The sequence below is a fragment of the Pygocentrus nattereri genome, chromosome 22 (assembly GCF_015220715.1).
Source record: "Pygocentrus nattereri isolate fPygNat1 chromosome 22, fPygNat1.pri, whole genome shotgun sequence".
Classification (NCBI taxonomy): Eukaryota; Metazoa; Chordata; class Actinopteri; order Characiformes; family Serrasalmidae; genus Pygocentrus; species Pygocentrus nattereri.
The window spans coordinates 23930441-23956869 of NC_051232.1; the positions used below are offsets into that span (position 1 = coordinate 23930441).

General features: G+C 39.9%; 2 protein-coding genes across 13 annotated transcripts in view; one reads left to right on the forward strand and one right to left on the reverse strand.

Annotated features, from left to right (window-relative positions):
* Positions 1-9057, reverse strand: part of nrxn2b (neurexin 2b) — an 863803-nt gene extending 854746 nt beyond the window's left edge. For 9 of the 11 annotated variants that reach the window (XM_037533024.1, XM_017697610.2, XM_037533021.1 and 6 more), the window contains exon 1: positions 8747-9056. The gene's annotated coding sequence lies outside the window, so the exon portion shown is untranslated. Of the gene's footprint in view, positions 1-8746 lie in introns of all 11 variants that reach the window. The other 2 variants (XM_017697609.2, XM_037533023.1) reach the window with 2 other exon arrangements.
* A 3982-nt stretch (positions 9058-13039) lies between these two features.
* LOC108427428 (gamma-crystallin M2-like) lies at positions 13040-22777 on the forward strand. Of its 2 annotated transcripts, none has more exons than XM_037533002.1 (3): positions 13040-13066; positions 22149-22391; positions 22502-22777. In XM_037533002.1, exons 1-3 carry the CDS (start codon positions 13040-13042, stop codon positions 22775-22777), a joined length of 546 nt encoding a protein of 181 aa, XP_037388899.1. The 2 variants fall into 2 exon arrangements, with proteins under 2 accessions (XP_037388899.1, XP_037388900.1); XM_037533003.1 differs by lacking the exon at positions 13040-13066 and adding an exon at positions 22037-22054.
* Positions 22778-26429: the final 3652 nt, after the last annotated feature.

Below are 26429 nucleotides of genomic sequence, written 5' to 3' on the forward strand. Positions count from 1 at the left end.
GTGTTAAACTAGAAAATGTTATACTTTAGATTCTTCAAAGTAGACACATTTTTCTTTGACGACAGCTTTGCATACTCTTGGCATTCTGTCAATCAGCTTCATGAGGTGGTCACCTGCCATGGTTTTAAATTAACAGAGTTCATTTGTGGCATTGCTTGCCTTCTTAATGTGTTTGAAACCATTTGTTGTGTTGTGTGGAGGTATGGTTGGTACACAGTTCTATAGTGAATAATGAATAGTCCTCAGCTACTCAATAGTTCAGCTACTTTTCTAATTTGAATTATGGCCAGAAACACTCAACTAAGTAAAGAGACGCAACAGTCCATACGTTACTTTAAGACATGAACTGCAAGAACTCTGAATGTATGCACAAGCGCAGTCATGAAAACCATCAAACGCTATGATGAAACTGGCTCTCATGGAGACTGCCCCAGGAAAGGAAGACCAAGAGAATTACCAGCCTCAGAAACCGTAAATTAACAGCACCTCCTTCACAGAGTAGCAGACACATCTCAACATCAACTGTTCAGAAGAGACGGCATGAATCAGGCCTTTAAGGCTAAACTGCTGCAAAGAAGCCACTGTTGAAGAAGAACGAGAAGAAGAAAAGACTTGCTTGGGCCAAGAAGCTCAAGGAATAGTGGAACAGTGGAAATCTGTACCTTGGTCTAATGGGTTGAAATTTAAAATTTTCAGTTCCTCTTGCCGAAAAGGTGAATGGATGGTTTCTACATGTGTGGTTCCCACCGTGAAGCATGGGGGAGTAGAAGTGATGGTGTGGGGGTGCTTTTCTGGTGATTTATTCAAAATTCAAGGCACACTAAAGCAGCAAGACTTCCATAGCTTATGCAGCAACATACCATCCCATCTGGTTTGCGCTTAGTAAGACCATGATTTGGTTTAAAACAGTAAAATGACCCCAAACACACCACCAGGTTATGTAAGGGCTATCTGACCAAGAAGGAGCATGACGGAGTGCAGAATCAGATGACCTGGCCTCCAAAAATCACCTGACCTAAAACCAATTGAGATGATTTGGGATGAGTTGGTCCGCCAAGTGAAGGAAAAGCAGCCAACAAGTGCTCAGCACTTCTGGGAACTCCTTCAAGACTGTTGGAAAGCCATTCCAGTTGAATACCTCATGAAATTGATTGAGAGAATACCAAGAGTGTGCAAAACTGTCATCAAAGCAAAAGGTGGCTACTTTAAAGAAAAAGTATAAAACATATTCTGGTTTGTTTAACACTTTGTGTTTACTACGTAATTCCATGTGTGATCCTGCATAGTTATGTCTTCAATATCAACCTACAAAGTAGAAAGTAATAAAATAAAGAAAAAACATTGAATGAGAAACTTTTGACTGATACTGTATCCTACATGCACTTTATGATATTGGTATTGTGATACCGATATAGTAATTTCGCTCATGCCTAAAACATGAGCATGCAACATAAATTACTTCGGGCTCAAATGAATCTGACCAACTGTCAATCTGAATCTCATACAAGAGTCAAGTGCAAGCTGATACTTGGTTTGCAATTTTAGCCAGCAAAAGAAGAAGCCAGTTAGTACGTTGCTAGCCATACCCTGAAATGAACCATTTTCATGTGTTGTAAAGCAAATGCATTCTTGCACTCCAAGGGACCGTGCCAGGAAAGTGTACATCATATGTGAAATCGCCTTTCAGGAACATGATTAAATCTCCTACAATGCTGCTGTAATGAAGCTGTAATCACTGTATCAAATAAATCAGTGTGCCCCTACTGGATTTTTGGACTCACCTCAAAAAATGAAAAGGCAAGAATTCACTTTCAGCTCCATAGTAAACATGCATGTAAAATTAATCTTCATGGGGAACAATTAATAAAAACGGCAAAAGACAACAAAACACAAGGAAATAGATATATCCATTTAAACCTGTATCACTTCGCATCTGTTTTTTTTTCCATTTCTCTTCTCTCTGAACTAGAAGACAAAGCTGCCAGCACAAGGAATCAGACTGCCCCTTATTGCAAATAGGATCCCCATCTTTGCCATGTCTGGTGATCTTCTTGGCTGGGAGATCACTTGTAGGCTTTCATGTCTATGCTTAACAGAGAAGACTATGCAGTAATCAATATCCTCCAGTATCCTGTATCTCTCACTGGACTGGATTCAGCTGATGAGAAAGAGGCAGCATGAGCTTTTAAGTGCATCAGTCCATCACGGGAGAGACATGGCTGTCTAATCATCAATTCTAAAGCTAGAGACACCGCATTTCCCATGCAATCCAAACCACAAATCAGTGGGTGTACTATATTTTAAAAATCTTAAAAAACAAAGTCTTTGCAGGCACTGGTATGAATGCAGGTATTTTTCCACTTCGAAAGGACTAGAATACCCTCTAACAGACATGGACCATGTCTGTTACGCAACACCTTCAGCTTATGCACATTACTGGCATTAAGAAAACCAGCAAGAACTGGTTTAGGGTTCTTTAGCTTGTATAGGATTATTTTAATAGTTCTTTTCTACAAAAATCATGAAGTACTCCCCATCACAAGAAAAGGTTTGGATTATTCTCTAAATCTTAATCAATTCCTTAACGTGAATTTATTACTTTAATAGAAAGTAATCAAAGCAAAACACTAAACAGCTAAATGAGATGTCAGTATCACACTGGGCTTATAATAACAGTTATATAACAAAATAAAATTAGCAACAGATTTCAATGCATCTCTTCCCCTGTTCATCTGGTACACAATTAAAAAGGACTTGAATCAACAGCACTGTTGTTGTAGATGTGAAGGTCTTTAGCACAGCACCACTGCTTCAGGTCATGCAACACCTTCAGCAAGTCAATGTGCATTAACGGCACTATGCAACAGCCTAAAGAAAAAGAAAAAAAACTTTTAATACAAAGTTTGAACCAAATCCCTACATGTGTTTTACAAGCACAGTTGAACTGCTGAGCTGCTGAAGACCATAAAACCAGGCCATTCAACAGTTCAGCTGAACTGAGGAACCCCCTTAAATGAGTAACCTTGACTTGGTGATAACATCTCTACGCTTTGCTTGCTGGTGCATTCATACGTAAAGCAAAACAAAACAAAACAAAAAAAAAAACATTTTAGCAAAGTATTTGAACATGCAACTGATTCAAACGTACATTAGGGCGCAACCCTGATAAAACATTAGTATTGTCATTGTAAGAAAAATTATATACGCAAATAAAATGACATTGTTAAATATTTACCTGCTTTAGTAATTTACTTTTGTTGGAATACATGAATATCTTGATTAATCCAAACACTGACAAAAACACTTATCTGCAACTGTGATTACTCAAAAGGCTGACGGCACCGTGTAAAAACTACTGTAACTTGCTAGAGGGATTATCTTCATGTGGCAAAGGCTTATATTGCTATAATGACTGACAAATGATATCATGCAGCCCTTCTTAACATGTTCCAGTGACTAACCATTGCTCAGTCACACCATTACAGCTACTGCGCACTGAAAATATTGATACATCAAGCACATTTCATCTGCTCATGCCTCCCAATCAGCAGCTCTGTCATATACAGCACACACAGGCATTCACTCATTTTAAGGATTCTGCTCATGTTTGAGAGCGCAGGGCGGAAAAGTGTCTGTTCTTACCTCGTCTAAAGCTCTCTTTACCCGTGGGCTGAGAGAGGAAGAGAGAGAGAGAGAGAGAGAGAGAGACAGACAGACATGGAGGGCGAATAATGAGCCACACTCCTGCCTTGGTGAAGAGAGGAGGATTATTGTCAGATTAAGTGCCTCACTCTCCGACTTTGGTGAACTTGAACTGCAGGGGCCACGCCCCTTTCGTCGGGGGCAACAAGGCTATGTCTGGGTCATCACCAAGCTGAGTGTGCCCCAAGGTGAGACAAGTCTCAGCATCCAAAGTCAAAGCCGGATATCAAAGAAACAGACATTGTTTTATTCCTAATTAACTTCAGAGACAACACACCCTCCTGGGTCCTACTGCATCAAGAGAACAGCTTAAAAATATAGTCCAAATGTGTTGGGAATAGTTTCCTCCTGAAGCTGTTCAGATTGAAGGCAGTGTTCAAGGTCGAGTGGTACACTATTTATGCAAAAGTAAATATGTTTAAAGGACATTCAATTTCATACATCACAGCTTGTTTTCATACATACACAGCTTGTTTAATCTCCATAGAAAAGCACTGCCAACAGAATGGGACAGAAGGCACATGGGGCTAAGGTAACCATGCTCAATGCCAAGCATTGGCTAGAGGGGTAAAGAGCTGGACTGTGGTGCAGTGGAGCTGTTTTCTTTGAAATGATTACTCTACAGCCAGCATGTCTGGGATGAGCTAGAATGGCATTTCATATTAAGATTAGTAGCTAACCTCACCTATTCTCTTACAGTTGAATGCAATCAAATCCTCACCACAATGTCCCAACATGTAGTGTAAAGTCATGTTGGTTACTGCAGCACCAAGCTATTATTAATATCTTTAATTTCAGAATAAATGTTGAATGAGCAGGTGTCTCCAAACATACAGTGCAGAGCGAGGGTGTCCAGTCTTATCTGCAAAGAGCCAGTGTGGTTGTGAGTTTTCATTCATAGAAAGCTGGAACTCACCTGATCAGTTGTTTTAAGACTGACCAACGGAGATGTTCTCCTGCTTTACAGATAAGATTGGGCATCCCTGGTGGTACTCCAGCATAGCTTGCAGCATTACAGCATGTTTGCAGAAAATGGCATGTGACATTTACATCTTTAGCACATTAAACATGCACTGCCTGTCTCCATAAGACCATGAAAACTGCTGACTGAGTGAGGCATCCAATATAAACGATAGCATTGTTAGGAGTAATGCTGCCCACAAACAATCTCCATCACACACAAACACAGCCAAAATATCTGGCTTATAATCAGCTGAATATAATTAGCTAAAATACAGCCAAATAACATATTCCCCTGTAGGATATGACTCACATGACCACACCGTCTTGCACTATAATATTTCAGGCAAAGAGCTAAAAGTCATTTCATCCAATGGGGCCGAGGGGGCCTAAAAAAAACATGGCTGTACCACAGATGAGACACTGCGTGGGAGATTATAAGGAATGAAATAAAATCGCGGACTGAAGCTTCATTAGTATTCAGAGGCAGTTTACGGATTTCATGTATCTCAGAATAAGTGGAGACGAAAGACCTTAAAATCCACTCACAGCTCAAACTGAGCCATGCACTACAACAGAGGTTCGCAACAATTATTCAAATGGGAAGAATTTGCACTTATTACAAGCTGTCTCAATGCACAGCAGCGGAGTCGGCAGCATCCTTCAGAGATCCTGCTGAATATATTGCATAAAGTACAACAACAGTTGTGGGCCTGACCTGGAGAAATATCTTGGCAATGGAAATGGGTCGGCAGGGTTAGTGGGTATGCAGTTTCACTTGAGCTATTGCTGTGTTGGTGAGCCGTTTCAAAGAAGAAAATATTGTCTAAATGCCAAGGGACAGCACATTTCAAGTAAACCACTGGAATGAGACTTTAACTGCATGGCAGCCGATATTACACTCTGGTGTGGATACTGATGCATCATTGCCGTTTCGCCCGTCAAGCTACAACTGCTGTTTATTATAATCTGCGTGAACTGCATGCACTGAGCTAATTTTTTTTTTACATTTGTTTTTTTCCATGTTAAAATCCTTCTACTATCATGCCAGCAAGACGTGGCTGTCTTCTACGCCTATTTAAGCCACTAAAATATTACTGTTTTATAGCTGGGGAAAAAGACAACGCATTCAACATTCTAGAGTGGTAATGATTTCATTACATTTCATACCATTTCTCATTATAGTTTCTATTCAACTTTCAATATTTGATGTGTTTGTACAGAGACCTAATTATATACTATGCAGATTAGTTTGGCTCAGAAAACCGCAAATTTCAAAACGGTAAACAGCGCCCAGATGCCTAGTTTTGATCACTGATATAAGATGCCATGAAAGACAGTAACCAAGAACCCCATGAAAGAGGAAGATGGGCACATTAGTGATGGCTTTAAATTGCACATGGTTTCAAAATGCTTCTTTTTTCTACACTATACTGACGCCTTTACACAAAATTTGATGGAAAAGCATAAGTAAATTTGTTATCACTAGAATGGTCTGTTTTTGAGTAGCTGACACATTGTCTGAGCTCAGCTGCACCTCAGTCACACTCAGAAGACTTTAAAAGCATCCATACGTGACAGAGTTACAAAACAAAGAGCCCCCCCTAACCACGTCATACGCTCTCCAGCAAACGCATACCATATGTTGTTTTTCTCTTTTTTGTCATACATCTCAGTTTAACACCTTACATACCCTTACATACTACAACTAAACCATTTCATCTCTCCAGAGGATTTTAGACCATGCAAATGTTGTTCCGTGTTGAATATTTTTATCATTATAAGGTTGATGCTTGTTTGAAATTTCTTTTGTTTGTGTATATTTTATTAGAGTGTGACCATTTCAACACACTGAAAACATTAGGGGGGGGGGGGGGGGGTGCAATGGTACAAAACAGTGTATCAGAAACTAAAACTGTCGCCAGTATGCGTCTTGCTTTTATTTGCCATCTCTATTGGAAACTACAGCTACTGATCAAACCTAGGCATCTGGGTGTGTCCTTTATCAGAGTAAAGTGGGTGATCAGGGGTGGGGCTGAGCTATGAGGTCACATATATTCTGGGGGTTGCAGTTTTTGGGGCTGTGATCTGTATTTAGACTTCTGTTTCAAAACTGTCCTTTTAGAAAAACTAAACCTTTTGAGATTTCTAAGCCCAGTGAGAATTTGGGGAATTTGACAGTGTTATGCTGAATTATGAACACGGGTCGCACCATGACATCAAATAGCTTACACGGGCACTGAGCAGAAGCTGCGACGCTGCGGCTGGAAAGCAGCAATAAAGAGGTTTTCTGTTCACTCTGCCTATAAGCTGATGGTACAGGAGGCTGAGTCAGAGCACCAAACCCACTCGTGCCCCGCCGAGGTTTAACCGTGATGGGTCTAAACGGCTCTGCACAGGCGCGCGCTTCAGACGTCCAGCACAGCCCGACACACCTGCAGCGCCGCGTTCATCCAGACAACAGCGACACGCGCGTATAATCCGACTCGGCTCACGCGCTCGGACCGGCGAGGGTGGGTTTCCCTTCAGGAGTCGACTCAGAGAGACTTACCAAGACCACTCCCTCCACCTCTCTATTTGTTCTCATCTTCAACGTCCCTTTCCATCAGGGAGGCGCTAAACGAGCAAATCGCGTGATATGAACTTTTTAAGGCCTCCATCCGGCAGAACAGTGACTAACGGTCCGGCTGGGTTTAATGACGAACGAAGACATTTAAAGCCCGAGACTCGCGCGCGCGCGCGCCCTCTCCTCTGCTTCACTCTCTCCCTCTCAAAAGTGAGACGGGTGGAAAACAGAGAAAGAGAGATTAAATCGCTTACTTTCCGAAGACGCTGACGCTATCACACCTCCCCTTTCTATCTCTCTCTCTCGCGCTATTCCCCCGTCCAGTAACGGTAATACCGACGCTGGACGGTTACGCACGCGTGTTATTTATTTTTTTCCGCCGACTCCCGCCTCCTGCGCTGTGATTGGCCAGCGGAGTCCCGCCTCTTGCGCGGGCACTGGCTTGCAGTGTCTCGAACTCCCGCGCTGTGATTGGCTGATCCGTCCTCAGCTACTGCGCCAAGATTGGCTAATTAGTTCAGACTCCCGAACAGTCTGTCGACAACTAGCCAATCAAAGCGGAGGAGGCTGGACTTTTCGGAATACGGGTGGGAGAAAAAATAAACGGCTCCCGCCGTAACGGTCACATTCAAAATCAAATCGCATTCACTTAAAGTACATTAAGAGAAAATGTATTGTAACGAACCGTTCATCCTGTTTGTGAGCCAAAACGTCGTTTCAACCCACGCTAAACGTGTTCAAAGTTCTCAAAAATGAAGAATAAACAGGCTCCCGTCCTCTTTTTGAGTAGTTTGTCCCTCATATTCACTAGTTTGAATCATAGCTATACCTGAAGGTGGAACTCCTCAGGTATTAGCTAACGTTAGCTACACAGGCTAGGCTACATATTCATGAACAGATTTACAGCCGACACTCGCGTTAGCCTGAGGTAAAATTGTGTGAAAATGGAGCTGCAGCTTGATTTTTAATAATAAAAATGGACAACAAATACTCTGCCCATGTCTGTCTCTAAATATTTAACCTAACTAACGTTACAAGTGTTTGCAGCAAACTGCTCGTCCTATTTCACGACATTTATACGAGGCTTCTCTTTCCAACGTGTGTAGCCAACTTGTTCACCAGTATCTGGAGGGCAAAAAGGAATAGAAAATGGGATTATTGCCATTTAACAGGCGCTAAAACAAAGCCAAACGACAGCAAACTGTCTAACAAGAATATCTGTGTCCCTCAAAATAATTTCCCTTCCCTCATTCCTCTCGCCCCACCACCGTCCTGAGGAAATGTCTCCGTACGACAGGACCCAGCAGAGAAGAAAACACCTCTAAAATCACGGAGAACACGCAAAACGGGCTAATTAACCTCGGGAACACGGCAGCATCAGTATCAGCTGGGGAGAAAACGCCAACTATCCGTCTGTTAAAACCGACTGAAAGAGCAGTTTCTTCACAGCTGCACACACACACACACACACACAAACACACACACACACAATGAAAACACAGCGCAAGAGCTTCTTACCTTCAAAACGCCCCTCTTATAACGTTGTGTCTGTTTTCTCCTCTTCTCCGGAATCCCCCCTTTCCAGTCCTTCCGTTTAACGGCGTGGAAAGACAGAAAGAAAAGGGAAAGGGAGAGAGAAAGTGCGGTTAAAATTCCTTCAGACGGAAGCCTCCCGTGTGCTCGTGTATCCGGTTAAGAGCAGAGCAGAATGCAGTTGGCTGTCTGTGTTGGTGTTTTTTTTCCTCCTTTTCTCTTGAAAACAGATGTGATCGCTCCTCAGTCCAGCCGCTCCACCTGCAGCCCTGAGCAGAGCGGGCAGCCTCAGCACCACACAGGGGCACGCCCACTTAAACACAAACCACGCCCACGCAGACACAATTCACGCCTACACGTTCATAAACCACACCCATTCGATGTTAAGGCCACGCCCACAGCTCGATTCTCAGCCGCTGCAGTGAAATAACTGTGCAGACTAATGCAGCGTTTTCCAGCCCTGCTCTCCGTTGTGCTTTAAAGGGCCTATATCATGGAAAACTACACTGTCCGCACCTTTTAGAGTAAAAAAAAAAAACAAAAAAACAAATCACATCATTCACCCCTCATCATTCAGTCCTTCTATGGAAGCTAAGCTGCAACAAGTAGTTTTGAATTCAGTAAATTTGTGATGTCACAAAAACTAATGCATTTACATATATCCACCCATTCAGTACACAGCAGTGTTGCTCCATCCATGCACTCTGAGTTTATAAGGAGTGTTTTAGCCCAGACTGTTTTGAATGAGGCACACAGGCAAGCCAATCAGAGTAGAGGATATTTGCATATATCAGTCTTAAGGGTACAGTAACAAAAACACAAAAAGCAGGCCATTTGATTCTGAGGGATAGTGAAAGGTTGGAAAATATTAATGTAAAAAATTAATACATTTTTTTTCCCCACGTTAACCCAGTGAAGGCTTTATTCATTAACATTATTCTCAGCATTTTCTATTTCTGCTTCCCTGTGCTTCCCTTTGTTTTCCAGCATATTTTAGTGTCTCCAAACTCCAATCTTCCTATTTTAATTTCATGATGTGCCTGTTGATCACAACTGGCATAGTTATTAAATGTTATTGCAGCATCCTGCTATGGGATCATTCAGCTGTGGAGGTGTGGCTGCGCAGAGCAGTGAGCGCAGAGCATCATGGGTACTGCCCATGTAAACAGTTGTTGTTGTGGGTTTGGGCATATTTATATGAGTTGTAGGTGTGATAATGTGCAGGGCTGTAGGGCTGGTTGGTGGGTTTTAGCGTCTAACATATCTGTGAGTATGATTGGAGGTGACCTGCCAGCCTCTTCATTCTTCTTAGATCACAATACAGTTAAAAGCAGTAGTAATGTCTTGCTGCTGTATCAATTATGACTAATATTTTACTGCATTGAACACTCGTGTATACATGAATGTACATATTTGTATATGCATATTCACTTTTTCAATTTTATCAACTCCACTTACTATATAGGTGCACTCTGTAGTTCTACAATTACAGACTGTAGTCCATCTCTTTCTCTGATACTCTGTTAAACCCCTTTTACCCTGCTCTTTGGTGGGTCAGTTCAGTCCAACACAAACTGTGCAGCAGCAGATGAGCTATCATCTCTGACTTTACATCTACAAGGTCGACTGGCAAGGTGGGAGTGTCTAATAGAGCAGACAGTGAGTGTTTAAAAACTCCAGCAGCATCGCCATGACTGATCCACTCATACCAGCATAACACACACTAACACACCACCACCACATCAGTGTTACCACAGTGCTGAGAAATGATCCACCACCCAAATGGCACCTGCTCTGTGAAGTTCCATGGGGGTCCTGACCACTGAAGAACAGGGTAAAAGGGGGCTAACAAAGTATCAGAGAAACAGATGGACTACAGTCTGTAACTGTAGAACTACAAAGTGCACCTATATAGTAAGTGGAGCTGCTAAAATGGACAATGAGTGTAGAAACAAGGAGGTGGTCATAATGTTAAGCCTGATCAGTATGACTATGAATATGAATTCACTATAAGTTATTATATATATATATATATATATATATATATATATATATATATATATATACATACAGTGGGGAGAACAAGTATTTGATACACTGCTGATTTTTCAGGTTTTCCCACTTGCAAAGCATGTAGAAGACTGTAATTTTTATCATAGGTACTCTTCAACTGTGAGTGATGGAATCTAAAACAAAAATCCAGAAAAATACATTGTATGATTATTAAATAATTAATTTCCATTTTATTGTGTGAAATAAGTATTTGATCATCTATCAACCAGTAAGAATTTTGGCTCTCACAGACATGTTACTTCTTTAAGAAGCCCTCCTGTTCTCCACTCATTACCTGTATTAACTGCACCTGTTTGAACTCGTTACCTGTATAAAAGACACCTGTCCACACACTCAATCAGTCAGACTCCAGCATCTCCACAATGCCCAAGACCAGAGAGCTGTGTAAGGACATCAGGGATAAAATTGTAGACCTGCACAAGGCTGGGATGGGCTACAGGACAATAGGCAAGCAGCTTGGTGAGAAGGCAACAACTGTTGGTGCAATTATTAGAAAATGGAAGAAATGCAAAATAACAGAAAATCTCCCTCGGTCTGGGGCACCATGCAAGATCTCACCTCGTGGAGCATCAATGATCTTGAGGAAGATGAGGAATGAGCCCAGAACTACACGGCAGGACCTGGTCAATGACCTGAATAGAGCTGGGACCACAGTCTCAAAGAAAACAATCAGTAACACTCTACGCCGTCAAGGATTAAAATCCTGCAGTGCACGCAAGGTGCCCTTCCTCAAGCCAACGCATGTCAAAGCCCGTCTGAAGTTTGCAAATGACCATCTGAATGATCCAGAGGAGGAATGGGAGAAGGTCATGTGGTCTGATGAGACAAAAATAGAACTTTTTGGTTTAAACTCCACTCGTCATGTTTGGAGGAAGAAGAATGATGAGTACAACCCCAAGATCACCATCCCAACCGTGAAGCATGGCGGTGGAAACATCATTCTTTGGGGATGCTTTTCTGCAAAGGGGACAGGACGACTGCACCGTATTGTGGGAAGGATGGATGGGGCCATGTATCGTGAGATTTTGGCCAACAACCTCCTTCCCTCAGTAAGAGCACTGAAGATGGGTCGTGGCTGGGTCTTCCAGCATGATAACGACCCAAAACACACAGCCAGGGCAACTAAAGAGTGGCTCCGTAGGAAACATCTTAAGGTCCTGGAGTGGCCTAGCCAGTCTCCAGACCTGAATCCAATAGAAAATCTTTGGAGGGAGCTTAAAGTCCGTGTGGCCCAGCGACAGCCACGAAACCTGAAGGCTCTGGAGGAGATCTGTATGGAGGAGTGGGCCAAAATCCCTGCTGCAGTGTGTGCAAACCTTGTCAAGAACTACAGGAAACGTCTCATCTCTGTAATTGCAAACAAAGATTTCTGTACCAAATATTAAGTTTCTTTTTCTGGTGTATCAAATACTTATTTCACACAATAAAATGGAAATTAATTATTTGAAAATCATACAATGTATTTTTCTGGATTTTTGTTTTAGATTCCATCACTCACAGTTGAAGATTACCTATGATAAAAATGACAGTCTTCTACATGCTTTGCAAGTGGGAAAACCTGAAAAATCAGCAGTGTATCAAATACTTGTTCTCCCCACTGTACACACACACACACACACACACACACATATGTTGTTTTGTCATACCTATTGTAACCTCATGAAGGACATGTAGATCAGGATCATGAAACAGTAAGTAAAATCTGGACAGCTTTACATAAAGTGTCCATTTAGAGGAAGTCTGAAGCATACAGCCAATTCAATAATGTTGTGTTAGCTATGCTGAAGTCATTGTTGCTTCTATTAGCAAAACAAATGTTATTGTTAAAGTTTTGCCTAATATTTATTCACCTGTTAGTTGTTTGTGACTGTGTGGTCCACTGCATAAAGAAAACCTTCAGGAAGATAAGCTGTCAGTTTGTAGGCTGACTTCAAACTTCAAGGCATTTATTTGCATCCTGTAGAGGTACGTAGCCCTGAAAGGGCAGCACACATGACTAACTGAAGGACACTGAGGGAAGGATTTGTTAATTAGCTGGTGAGTTGAGTCAGGTGTGTTGGAGCAGGAAGGGGAAATAGCTGACAACAGAGTATAAGTATGGTGAACGGAGCAGTGCGTTTTATGGTATATGCCTTCCTCCTCCTAAGCGACCTCCTCTTCCCTATATTCAGCCTGGTAAATCACACAGATGTCCCTACTGAATGCATGAGTAATCTGACACTTGAGTTTAAAGCTTCTGCCAAATTTGTCCTTTTTGCATGCACTTCCCTCCCCGCCTGAGATTTCTCTGAGTGAGCAAGAAACATGAAATGCGCTGCTGGATGAAAACCAACTGAACATTTGCTCATAAACTCTCAGTTTTCCACCTGCTGAAACACACCTACCCATTAATTTCTCCTTAACAAATCCACACAAGCACACTTCACTGTCTCGTTAAAAAATGTTTATGCTCCTTTAACTAAAACAAGTAAGAAGGAAAAGGAAATCACTTAGATAAAGTACATAAAGAAAGAAAAAAGTACATACGTGGCTGCACTGAATATAAAAGTATCTGGAAAGTATTGAAGGGTTATTACCTCACACAGAAATACTGAGATTCATTTCTAAACTTAATAAAAGAAATGCATGATGATATCAACATTGGTAGATAATTGGTTTGAAAATGTATTGGACAGATGTTTAAATTTGACCGCTATTTCAAACCCATATCTGATGATGTATGTACTGTAAACCAGAAGAGCAGAAAGGCAACACTGGGCTAAAGTACTAAATTCAAGTTCTTTTATTCATTTTACTACATTTCTAACCCTAGAGAAATAAATATTATATTTCCCTGTAAGCTGATCCAGTTGGATTTAGGCCCTATTCGAGCTGGATTAGTTTTACTAGAGGAGGTTATGTTATGTAATTTGCGTATGATATGACAGGCTGATTCATTTCAAATAAAGAATCTCCCCAAATTACTCCCAATAGCCCAGTTTGATAGATCACTGCACTGATGTTTACATCATCATTATGCAACAAGCGCAATGTTGTGTGGCTAAGTGGCATATAGACTAGCACGATAAGTGGGTTCATTCAACTTATCAATTGCCGCTCAACAAGACAAAACACACAGTACTTTATGAGAGGTACTCATGACATACTCATGATCCTTCTTGTAATTTAGCCTTCACCAAAAGGTGGTGCATTTCTGTAGTCCTGTCAAGTACTTAAGATATGTATATGAAAAATATTGGTTATCTGCATCGGCCCACAATTATCATCTCTCTGCATTCTTACCTAATATGTCTTCACACATATCTGAACATTAAAGCAAGGTGTACTAGATCACATTTGGAACAGATTAGGAGTGTAAATGTCACAGAGCAGAGCTGGCCATGCCTTTACTGATGAGATACTCAATTTTCAGCCAATTTGACTACAAGCATGTAGATGATGGTCCTGCCGAAATGATAGGGAGAGGAACAGGGCTTGGCTGATGCCAAATGTTTTGACTTCCTATTTTGACGCACCATGTGAAGTGAATGACCTGTTGGGCTGAAATCAGTGGACGGATGCAGGTTTTCCAATTTTTAGCTCTAAAAACCTCCTTAGTTGCCAGCTCTCCATATCTTAGGTCACTGCCCTGCTTTCTGCTGAAGTAGTAGTGAGTTCTAAGGCCTTTGATGGCATCTGTGAAAGCAAAAGCCAATATTTTGGTTTAGGATCCTACTCAGACTAGATAAGCAAAAGTAACGGTTGATTAAAATGTAGAACATTAAAAATAGTGTGGCAGGGAGAAGGGGAAATGGGATACAGGATGTTTAGAAAGTTCAGAGTGCCTGGAATACAGTTTGGCAAGACAAGCAAGAAATGGTTTTATGAAACAATAAAAAAAACAATTTATGAAGCAATAAAAGCTAAGATCCTCCTAGCCCACAGGCATGTCATGTATATGTGTGATATGTAATAGCATAAAATGGAACATGGTGAATATGTATATATTGTGGCGCATGCTATGGGCCACAAAGAGCTTAGGAGGTGTGGCCATGCAAAGCACCTCGCAAGAGGCACCATGCTCACAGCTTAAAAAGGCACTGCTGCTGTCATTGCTGTTGGTGTTTTTACTGTAGTTGTGCTGTTTGTAGTAAATGTGACTGAGGAGGGTGGGTTTTCAGTGCATTGCATTTGCCTATGTGTATACATGTTTTCCCACATCTTTTTCTACAGCGAAGCCACAATATATATATAATCATATCATTTGTTAGATCACTGATTCACCTTATTTAGCTCTTCCCTTTAAAAAAAGTAGCTCTTCCATATTTTTGCTTTACACTTCTGCAGTCCTCTTTTTAATACTAAGAACATGAACTGACTTGACAAGTTATCTTGCAGGAAAGAACTCACAGAAACACAAGAACGGCAAATGCATGTATAAGATGCTGAGATATTCTGTGTACTCGTTCTGGTGGAATACTGTTACCAACACAAACGTTTTTAGCCAAAAGCTAAGAATATTACGGAAACCAAAAATGCTTATGTATAATACGAATGACGTCAAGTCTGATATGCCTGTGTATACATAAATGTGTTGCTTTTCACTGCTGACATAAAACAAAAGCTTGCTATTTCACTGAAACAGTCTCTTCATAAGCCACAGTTTTGGTGGCATTCTTGTTTGAATGTTCACAAGCCAGCAGCAGGAAAACCTGTGATCAAGGAGCTGGACAGGACAAAACTGAATAAAAGCAGGAGAAATGGGATGGGAAAATATCCTGGCTGCAGAAGTCATTGCAACTCTTTACCTAAAGAGTTTCCTCTAGTTGATCCCAAGGAAAGCCAGGCAATGGAGAAAGAGAAGCTACATGCTATAGTGCCACTCATCTTCAGCTGTGGCTCATCTGTCACTCATCTTCAATGTGTCCTACTAATAGTGTTTTAAATCATAAACATAGCCATTTCTTTCCTTCCTTTTAATTTTCAATTATAAAGGAATGAACCAACAACCAGTATCAGGAACACCAAAGTAAAAAAAAAAAAAAAAATCTAGCATAAATATTAGATTTTTAAACCCTTAAAATTCCAGGCTTATATCATACTAAGCCTTTTTATTCAGTAAATATAGGGACTGATATACAAACTGATTGAGCTCTTCTTTGGTTATAGAAGTGTGTGATCAAATTTGGGGCCTGCTGATGGGCCCTGGCCATATAAGGAGTCAACATAAAACAGAATTAACAAAGTGATGGTGATCTTGTGGTGAATGCCACTCTAGCCGAGACACAATACTGCGCATGGTGACCATAGACTCCTGTGCTGCTGCTCCAAGGTGTCACATTCTATTAGTCAGTGCTTTTCTTTGGAGATTATACAAGCTGTGTGTGTCAACAACAGGTGCATCTTTAATTAGCTGCATTCACTCATTAGAAATGGGCTGTCTGGGCATACAGTGTGGATGCATGCATACTTCACCTTTTTCAAACATTTATGAACAGCTAACAGCTTTCAGTGCTGTAAGGCACTGTTCTAAAGTTGCCATCTTCACACAGTGGGACTTGTTACCTGCTGATCTCTCACGCCCTGACATGACAAATGCCGATTGAACACGTCTCCAGGTAGCGCTCAGGCTACAACCGAAACCAGACCTCTCTGCTCGCTTCGACTTTATTACTATTTCATCAGTTTGATCATAAATTCAAAAGCGATGGGACTGAGGTTGGAGATCAGAGTTGTCAGTCAATTTAGAATGACTTACCCTCACTTTCCCAGTCCATTAAAGGAGCACCTAAGGAGGGTGAAGGCAAATGCCCTCGCTGCTCCAGAGGCTGCATGTGTCTAACTTTACAGAAAAGGAGCGCTTAAAAAGGATCACTGTTATTCTTTTTGTGTACAGTGAGGTTACTAAAAGCTCATGTAAGACCAGCTCTTCTATGCTCATATAACTGTACACTTCCTGATAGACACTAAATATGTAAATCCCCAGAGTGCTAAGCTGCATGTGTACAGACATCACTTGCTCTGAATTCATGATTTATGAAATAAACACGAATCAAAGACTGTTTTGAGTCTGTATTGGTCCAGACAAATTCAAGGCTGTCAACAGACAGGTACACTTCACGTTCAAAGAGATCCTGTCGATGGTGGATCTATTGCACGTTCCTCCATATCTTGAAAAGACACACTCAAGGGAGCTACAGAAAAAGACACAAGCATTTTTTGTTCATTGTTGTTGTTTTTGATTCTGTAGGGCGTAGATTCATGTGTGAACAAGGGATGAGATTTGTTGATAGCTCACTGATCTGAATCTCAACACATTCTCAGAACAAATCAACAATGTAGTGTTGTGCCCTGTTAGTTAAAATAGATCAACAAATAAGTATGCTGTTAATCAGCACACATTTTCTGAGAGTGTACGTAGCACATAAGACGTGCCAAACCATATCGTAAAATAAAACTGAACTCAGAATGAAAATGTGATCTATACTATTGATATATATATATATATATATATACACAATACGTCACAAGAAGTAGAGCTTTACTAAAAGATCACAATCAAAGTGTTATTGGCCAAGTTAGTGCACACATAAGGAATTTGACTCTGGGTTATAGTGGTCCCTACAGCACTCAAAATACACTGTAATTGACAACACAGTGTATCCATATAACAATAGGACAATACACAAACTAACTAATATAGTGATTAAATATGATAGAAATACATGCACACATTTTCTAAACCGCTTATCGTTCTGGGTCAAAAGCCTATCCCTGCGGCCATTGGACAGAAGGCATGATAGAAATAATATGGTACAGTTAAGGTCTTGCATATAGATTAGGCTTGAGCATTGCACAATTCACAGTTCAGAGTATATGGTATTGGGGGTTTTAGGCAAATGGTCTGAACATTCATTAGCTTAATGGCTAATGCAAAGAAACTGTTCTTGTGCCTGGATGTTTCGGCAACAGGTGTTCTGTAGTGCCTGCCTGTTTATTATTAGCTTTGGCACATAACTGAACAACAAGAAAGTTTATTTACTTTCTGCAAACAAAAATAGGTCCATTAAACACTCTGCATGCTGGTGCATGTTGCTCAGTTAGAAAAAAAAGTTGAAAGCTGAAATGATACCTTAAGAGACTTTAAAAATACATTAAAAGAGTCCTAACAAAAGAGTGCCACTTAACCATTCACCGCAAGGTCAGAACCAACTGTGATAAATGTTTAGTGTTGGTGGTAATGCAGTACAAAGTAATGTGTTTACTCTTCCTGTAATGCAGGTCTGTAGGGCATTCTAGTTTAACTGACTTAATAAGAATGTTTTATTTGTGTTACTGACATGTCTCCCAAAGAACAATACATTTCAAACTTAAATTTTCTTCTTTATATATTATCCATGCCAATCCTTGTATGTAACTTGTGCATGTGGCTACAGGTCTATAATCTTTCAAGGCTTCTAATCATGCTAATATGAAAGTGATGGATGAGAAACCATGAAGCGAGAGCCCCAACCACACCTAGATGGAAGAAGATTGGGTTGAAAAGGAAGGAGCATATACTAGCCTTCAGTCATTCACCTTGGTTGCATGTCACAATGTACGCTTTTAAGATGCTCTACTCTTGAGTGCAGCCAGTGCTCTGCATGTGTATTAGTCACTTTCACCTTGACACACCCAACCAACAAAGCAGACAAAACACTCCAGGGTAAGAGTGAAGCCCTGCGTGCAAAGTTTATTTTCTCTTGAAAATTGATCCTAATGGGTTTGACACAGCTGACCGAGGGAAGTGTCATAAATCTTGGATACCTTGTACGTGCACTTAATATACTTATTGTCTCCTTGACTCAGTCTTTCTATCCTGCTGTCTCTTCTGCTCTTGACAGTTTAATTTCATTTTGAATCAATTGCTTGCCCGGCACAATTTGAAACTAAATGTTGTCTCTGTCCAATGATTTTCCCTGCAGAGATCTGGGCAGGCAATTTATTGTAAATATAGCATATTCTATTAGTCTACACTGAAAACATATAATAAAATATTTTCTTTACACACAGTCATATTTGATGTTGATGTTGTTGGAGAATTCACACTTCTAAACGCCTCAATAAGTTAGCATTTACAGGTGTCATCACACTGTCAGTAGGCAGGAGCATTTAGCTCCATAGACTCCTTCCTTTCTTTAATTAAATACAATGTTATTTGAGAAAATAAACCTGTAAATTAATGTAAATTGGAAAAAGTGACTGTGAAGTGAAAAGTGAAAGTAATCTGGCAGCTGCTAACACACTGTACTGTGATGCAGAAGATCTTTAGAAGTTTTTTAAATGTCTTTTTAAGAGAACAGTAAAATGGCACATGTGCCCCAGGTAACATATCTGCATCATATACTGTACATATAGATATATAAGATGCTGATTGTGGCAACTCATCATTAGGAATCTTCATGGAGGGCAGCAAAAAAAGAAGCCAAATCAAAGCATGGATAAACAATCTTTGATTTGATAGACACTTACACTAGTACACATATAGTCTTAGTGTGATATATGTGTGTATACAGACACATTGGGGTTATAGCAATTCAAACAACAAAAACAATCAGTATTTGTTTTGATAGTTTGAACTACAAAAAAGAGGATACAATAATATAATGTGATAGTATATAGTATATATTATACTATCTATATATGCAACCCCATTTCCAAAAACGTTGGGACGCAAAATTCAATGATGTGGGAAACATTTAAACCCTATATTTAATTGAAAATAGTACAAACATATCAAATGATTTTTGTTTTTTTACAAATATATGAAAAAGACTTCCCTGAAAAAGACGTCATCTGGATGGCCACATATGTTGTATCGTTCAGTATTAATATTGCCTTCACAAATGTGCCAGTCACCCATGCCATGCGAACTAATGTACCTCTATACATGATGAATACTGGCTTTTGAACTGTGCACTAATAAGAACGTAAGTGGAGAATTTTTAAATGTTGATTCGTCAGACCACAGGACACTTTTCCACTTTTCCCCTCAGTCCATTTTAAATGAGCTCAGGCCCAGAGAAGGTGCTGGCTTTTCTGGGTCCTGTTTATATATTGTTTCTTCTTTCCATCCAAGTTTTATTTACCTTTTGTGGATGCAGCGCCAAACTGTTTTGAAGTGCTCCTTTCAGAAGTGTTCCTGATCCCATGCAGTGATTTCCACTACAGAATCATGGCCCAGAGATTAAGGCCGGCAAATACTGATTTTTGGCCTTGTCTCTTATACAGAAATGTCTCCAGATTCTCTGAAGCTTTTAATCTTATTATGTACTGTAGATGATGAAAAGCAAAAGTTCTTTGCTATTTTATATTGAAAAGCGCTATTTTTGAATTGTATCTATCTTTATGCAGTCTTTCACAGAGTGCTGAATTCCTGCTCATCTTTACTTCTGAAAGACTCAGCCTCTCTGGAATGCTCTTTTATATCATCAATCATATTATTGACCAGTTACTAATTAACCACCAGGTATTTTTTTTTAAAAAATGCATTACACAACTTTACCAGCCTTTTGTTGCACACGTCTCAACTTTTTTGTAATGTGTTGTAGGAAAGTTCAAAATGGGGAAATATTTTTCAATAAACAACAATAAATATATATACCTCAGTGAATTCCAGCATGAGGAGCTTCATGGAATGGGTCTCCATGGCCGAGCAGCTGCACTCAAGCCTTACATCACCAAGCGCAATGCAAAGCGTTGATTGCAGTTGTGTAAAGCGCTGCCACTGGACTCTAGCGCAGTGGAGACGTGTTCTCTGGAGTGACAGTCATGCTTCTCTGTCTGGAAATCTGATGGACGAGTCTGGGTTTGGTGGTTGCCAGGAGAACGGTACTTGTCTGACTGCACTGCGTCAAGTGTAAAGTTTGGTGGAGGGGGGATTATGGTGTGGGGTTTTTTCAGGAGTTGGGCTCGGCCCCTTAGTTCCAGTGAAAGGAACTCTCATTGCTTCAGCAGACCAAGAGATTTTGGGCCCTTTCATGCTCCCGACTGTGTGGGAACAGTTTGGGGATGGCTCCTTCCTGTTCCAACATGACTGTGCACCAGTGCACAAAGCAAGGTCCATAAGCAAGTTTGGTGTGGAAGTACTTGACTGGCCTGCACAGAGTCCTGATCTCAACCCAGTAGAACACTTCTGGGATGAATGAGTGTGGAGACTGTGAGCCAGGTGTAATCGTCCAACATCAGTGTTTCAGTTCACAAATGTGCTTCTGGAAGAGTGGTCAAAAATTCCCATAATCACACTCCTAAACCTTGTGGAAAGCATTCCCAGAAGAGTTGAAGCTGTTACAGCTGCAAAGGGTGGACTGACATCATATTAAACCCTATGGATTAAGATTGAGATGTCACTCAAGTTTATATGTATGTGAAGGCAGACAACTGAATACTTTTGGCAATATAAGTATATATGTGGTAAGTATATATGGGTAATGGTTAGGTTAAAAACAAGTAGTTGCTGCGTGGTGTTGTTTATCAAGTGAAACATTTTTAAAATATGCTATTTCCCTTTTTCACAGACAACAGTAACAATGGATGTAAATGTATTCACCATTCTTATATTCTTATAAACCACTGCCTTATAATTGCAACATTGCAGCAAAAATGTGCTATTCTACAATTAAACTGAGTATTAAAAAATACCCTACCCTTTAGTAGAAGAAAAAAATTAAAAATAGGCAAAAAACACCCTTCACTAAAGAATAAAAAGTTGAGGAATAAACCAGCACAATTACAAAACATTTCTTTTTTTGTTTCTATGTGTTTTTCTTGTTTCCTCATACTTTTTTATTGGAAGAGTAAAGAAGTCTTATACCGGAGCTAAATTGGAGGGCAGGTAAAGTTATTCATACATAGCAACAGTAATAAAAAACAGAAACAGTCCTACTATGCCTATGGGACAAATGAAAAGACTATAACAATATATTTTTTTAGAAAAGGCAAAGCTCTATTGTCTTGCCAAATGGGAACCATTCTAAAGTCTTCTGGAGACCGTGTCACATGCAAAATGTAGTAAAAGCCTTTCAGTTCTCTATGGGCCTCTATGCTATGTAGCTTAGTCAGGAGTTTTTACAATAGGAGGCACATGTTCTTTGGTCCTGGTCAGGTATAAATGAAAGGGTTAAACCAGGCAGGACGTCAGTTCACCAGTTGGATTCAGCTCTGAACCAAACCAACCAAACAGCCACCATGAGCATGGGCAGGGTAAGAAGTAGAGATGGAGAAATCTTTGCAACTCTACTGATTTTATTGATCCAGCTTACTCAGTAATGTGTAATTTGTCATCTCTGGCCAACAGGTCATCTTCTACGAGGACAGGAACTTCATGGGTCGCTCCTATGAGTGCACCAGTGATTGTTCCGACATTTACTCCTACATGAGCCGCTGCCACTCCTGCAGAGTCGAGAGTGGCTGCTGGATGGTCTACGACCGCCCCAACTTCATGGGAAACCAGTATTTCATGAGGAGGGGCGAGTACGCTGACTACATGAGCATGTGGGGATTTAACAACTGCATCAGGTCTTGCCGCATGATCCCCATGGTAGGCTTTTAGAGCTGCTGCACTGTTTTACACTCTTCCCAGTTTACTGTACACAGGTTTAAATTAGTTTGTGCTCCAAACGTGACCCTGTTTGTTCTCTTTTCAAACAGCACAGAGGATCATACAGGATGAGGGTCTACGAGAGGGAGAACTTCATGGGCCAGATGCATGAGGTGATGGAGGACTGCGATTCCTTCATGGACCGCTATCACTGGTCCAGCGGCTGCATGTCCTGCCACGTGATGGACGGCCACTGGCTGATGTACGAGCAGCCCCACTACAGAGGCAGGATGTGGTACTTCAGGCCTGGAGAGTACAGGAGCTTCAGGGACTTCAGCGGCATGAGGTTCATGAGCATGAGGCGTATCATGGATTCCTGGTATTAAAATGAATGTAAATTCATCTGTTAAAAAAGCACATTTTGAATAAAAGGTCAAGCAATAGGTCAAGTGTTTTTATTCTACAATTCAATAACAGTTAGTTACACACTGTGTACAGCAGTGGTTTTAGCTTTTTTGGTCAATCAATTTTCATTTCAACGTTTGTAAAAAATAGAGAATGGGTCTATTCTCATTCTTGGTTATGTCACCACATTTGATGGTTCAGCCAGTGAATATGCCTTACAAACACTTTTCTAAAATCTCATTATTTCTTTCAGCACCTAACTGTTCAGAGCAGAAAGGCCAAAATGTTAGATCCATATTTCATATTTTCAACATGTTAACATCCAGAGAATGGTCAAATGGAAAAACGCTTTTCTTTTTCAAACGGATGCATGGAGAACTGACTCCATTCTAATACTAGATGGACAAGATATGCCTTTCCTTTTTTAAACAAAGAGCCTACTTTTAGGGGTTTATGTAGTTATTTCAATATCAATACAGGCCTTTTGATAGTAGATCAACCTTTTTATTAGGTGCTCACTCTTGAAAACATGTTGCTCACATCAATCAATCACCTCAGATCTACATAGCATTCTCCCTGTACTGAAGCATGGCAGGATCTCTCCTGTCAGAACTGCCATAGCTTTATATGTGTGAACCTTCTACACATCTGCCATGGGTTAAAAACATACACTTTAGATGAAACATTTTGACAGAAAACAGCAACACTAGTTATTTTTAGTGCTAGTTTACCTTTTGCAGTAATTTCAGATTTTCATCTTCACTTCTAGGAACGTTATCTTTTGTTCTAACAGGTGTGCTAGCAGTGTGCCCACTCCTGCCCTGGAAGAGAACTGTGCCAAGCGGTGGCCAATCAGAATAGAAAGAAAACATCATTTGTCACTCTGAAATGAGGTAGAACAAAGGGTCAGATTAACTTTAACGTAGATTGAAATAAATATTAAAATAATACAAATAACTAAAATAATACAAATAATAATAATGGATCAGAGCAAATAAAGAGGTGACTCTTTAACTTGGTAATGGGTGATAAACCAGTGCATCTGGTTTTTCCTATTATTCATTATCATTAAGCTGATATGCCACAATCACTCACATATGCAACTTACATACAGTGTAAAACACATCAAGTCCCTCACCTATCATTTAGTCTGAGGTAGGTTAGTCCAATTTACTTCATTTGTTAAATATAGTTCTTATTTAAATCAAGGGTTATCTTATTATAAAAAGAAATATTCATAAATACACTATACCATGATACATGCCAAAACCATCACTGATTACAGTAATTATACCATTCTTGTCTATATATATATATATATATATATATATATATATATATATATATATATATATATATACACTCACCAGCCACTTTATTAGGTACAGGAACCTATTAGGAACCCTAACCCTTGCTAGTAAAAGGTTTGAAGGTTTGAAGGTACTTTTGCCCTCAGAACTGCCTTAATTCTTCGTGGCAGACTTTCAACAAGGTGTTGGAAACGTTCCTCAGAGATTTTGGTTGGTTATTTGAGTTACTGTTGCCTTTCTATCATCTCAAACCAGTCTGCCCATTCTGCTCTGACCTCTCACATCAACAAGGCATTTTCATCCACACAACTGCCGCTCACTGGATATTTCCTCTTTTTCAGACCGTTCTCTGTAAACCCTAGAGATGGTTGTATGTGAAAATCCCAGTAGATCAGCAGTTTCTGAAATACTCAAACCAGCCCGTCTGGCACCAACAACCATGCCACGTTCAAAGTCACTTAAATCACCTTTCTTCCCCATTCTGATGCTCGGTCTGCACTTCAGCAAGTTGTCTTGACCACCTCTACATGCCTAAATGCATTGAGCAAATTTTCTGGGGTTCTACTTTCATGTGGATATTAGAGCTTTCATCTAGTAATATAAAACTGGGAAGCTGGATTTTGGTTAGAACTAAACTAATGTCTATTACTAAGCCCCAGAATCATTGTTCTTCAGTACAGTCCCATAGCATGTGCACTAGAGTTTCAGGAATTCCAAAACTACAGAAATTACAATAAGGATGCAATGAGTCAGAGGTCAGTCAGAGGTCTTATGTGTGAGGTCAGAGGTCAAATTGTGAATTGGGTGAAATGTTATAAAACAGATGTTTTAAACTTGCTATCACTTACTATTCATTGTGACTAGCCTAAAATTTCCCTGTCTTCGCTCCAACAAATGCTTCTGCTCTTGTGTGGAAGGAGTAAGAAAGTGGCCTATGTTGATCCAAAAAAATCCTTGACACTTTGTTTTATGATTAATTTATGAACCAGTCACGTAATTGTGAGGCGACAGTGCTACCCACCGTGCCACTGTGCCGCCCTTAGCCAAACCAGTTGCTGGATAACCACAAATAAAACTGGGTTTTCTGGATGAGTGGTCTAAAAATCACCAAATGAAAACAATGACATACATAAAATCAGCACTTACTGAATAAATGATGTGTATTTTATTTTATATAAAGATCTGAAAAACATTTTTAATTACTCATCCCATCAAAATATTATCAAAAAAATCTAAGCTTAATTTATGGGATAATGATCGAAAGAAAAAAACAAAATCTTGTCATTAAATAAATATGTATTCTTAAATAATTCTTGTCACCCCTAGAAATACTTAAGAGTGAAAAGTGATGTGTTTTAAAAGCCAACTTAGCATTTAGAGGAACACTCAAATGATCAGCCATGAGTTCCTGTTAAACTGGGGAATAGCTAAACAGTTAAAAAGCCTATTTCCACTATCAGGGAAATAGTTAAGAAGTTTAAAGCAACTGGAGATGTTAAGAATCTCCTTGAAGATTGTATATGTCTACACATACCCAACATACAGTGAGGAGCTTAGTTCAAGTGGACATAGAATCTCAGAATCACAGATGGGGAATTGAAGACATTAGTTAGGTCTAGGAGTCACAACATCTCTGAAACTACAATCAAACCCCACCTATTTCAGAATCAAAATCAGAAGCTTTATTTGCTTACACATACAAGGAATTTGGATTTGGTTACAGGAGCTCACAGAGCACAAACTTTTACATGTAGTAAATAAAATAAAATAAAACATGCATTCCTACCATTCATACCTGTAAACCTTACATTGTGCAAAGTATAAGTCTTAAGTTAAAGTGCTGAGTGCAGCAGCAGTTTCAAGGGTGTATAGTGGCAAAGAAAGGGATGAGTGAGGTAACATCAGATAAGGCAGGTAAGTAAGATGCTAGAAGAAACATTGGTCTCAGACAATAGTTTCAGAGTATGGAATACTACAAAGACTACATATCAAATGTTTAAACTGAGAAATTTTATTGTTTTTTGAAAAACATATGCCCATTTTGAATTTGATGCCAACAACACATTCCACAGTCTTTCAGAAGTAAAGATTCACCACTGCAGTGAAAGACCGCACAAGGAAATAGTGCAACAATTCAAAAATAATGTTTCTCAATATAAAATAGCAAAAGAACTTTTGCTTTTCAACATGTACAGTACATTAAAAGATTCAGAGAATCTGGAGAAATCTCTGTATGCAAGGGACAAGGCCAAAAACCAGTGTTTGCTGACCGTGATCTTTGGGCCTTCAAACAGGTTTACATTAAAAAACAGATATGATTCTG

What these genes read in the sequence shown, in the direction of transcription:
- LOC108427428 (XM_037533002.1), top strand. Translation starts at nt 13,040, where the DNA reads ATGAGTAATCTGACACTTGAGTTTAAA. An exon ending in ATCTGACACTTGAGTTTAAA is followed by an intron (nt 13,067 to 22,148) that starts GCTTCTGCCAAA and finishes TCTGGCCAACAG; the next exon opens with GTCATCTTCTACGAGGACAG. An exon ending in CTTGCCGCATGATCCCCATG is followed by an intron (nt 22,392 to 22,501) that starts GTAGGCTTTTAG and finishes CTTTTCAAACAG; the next exon opens with CACAGAGGATCATACAGGAT.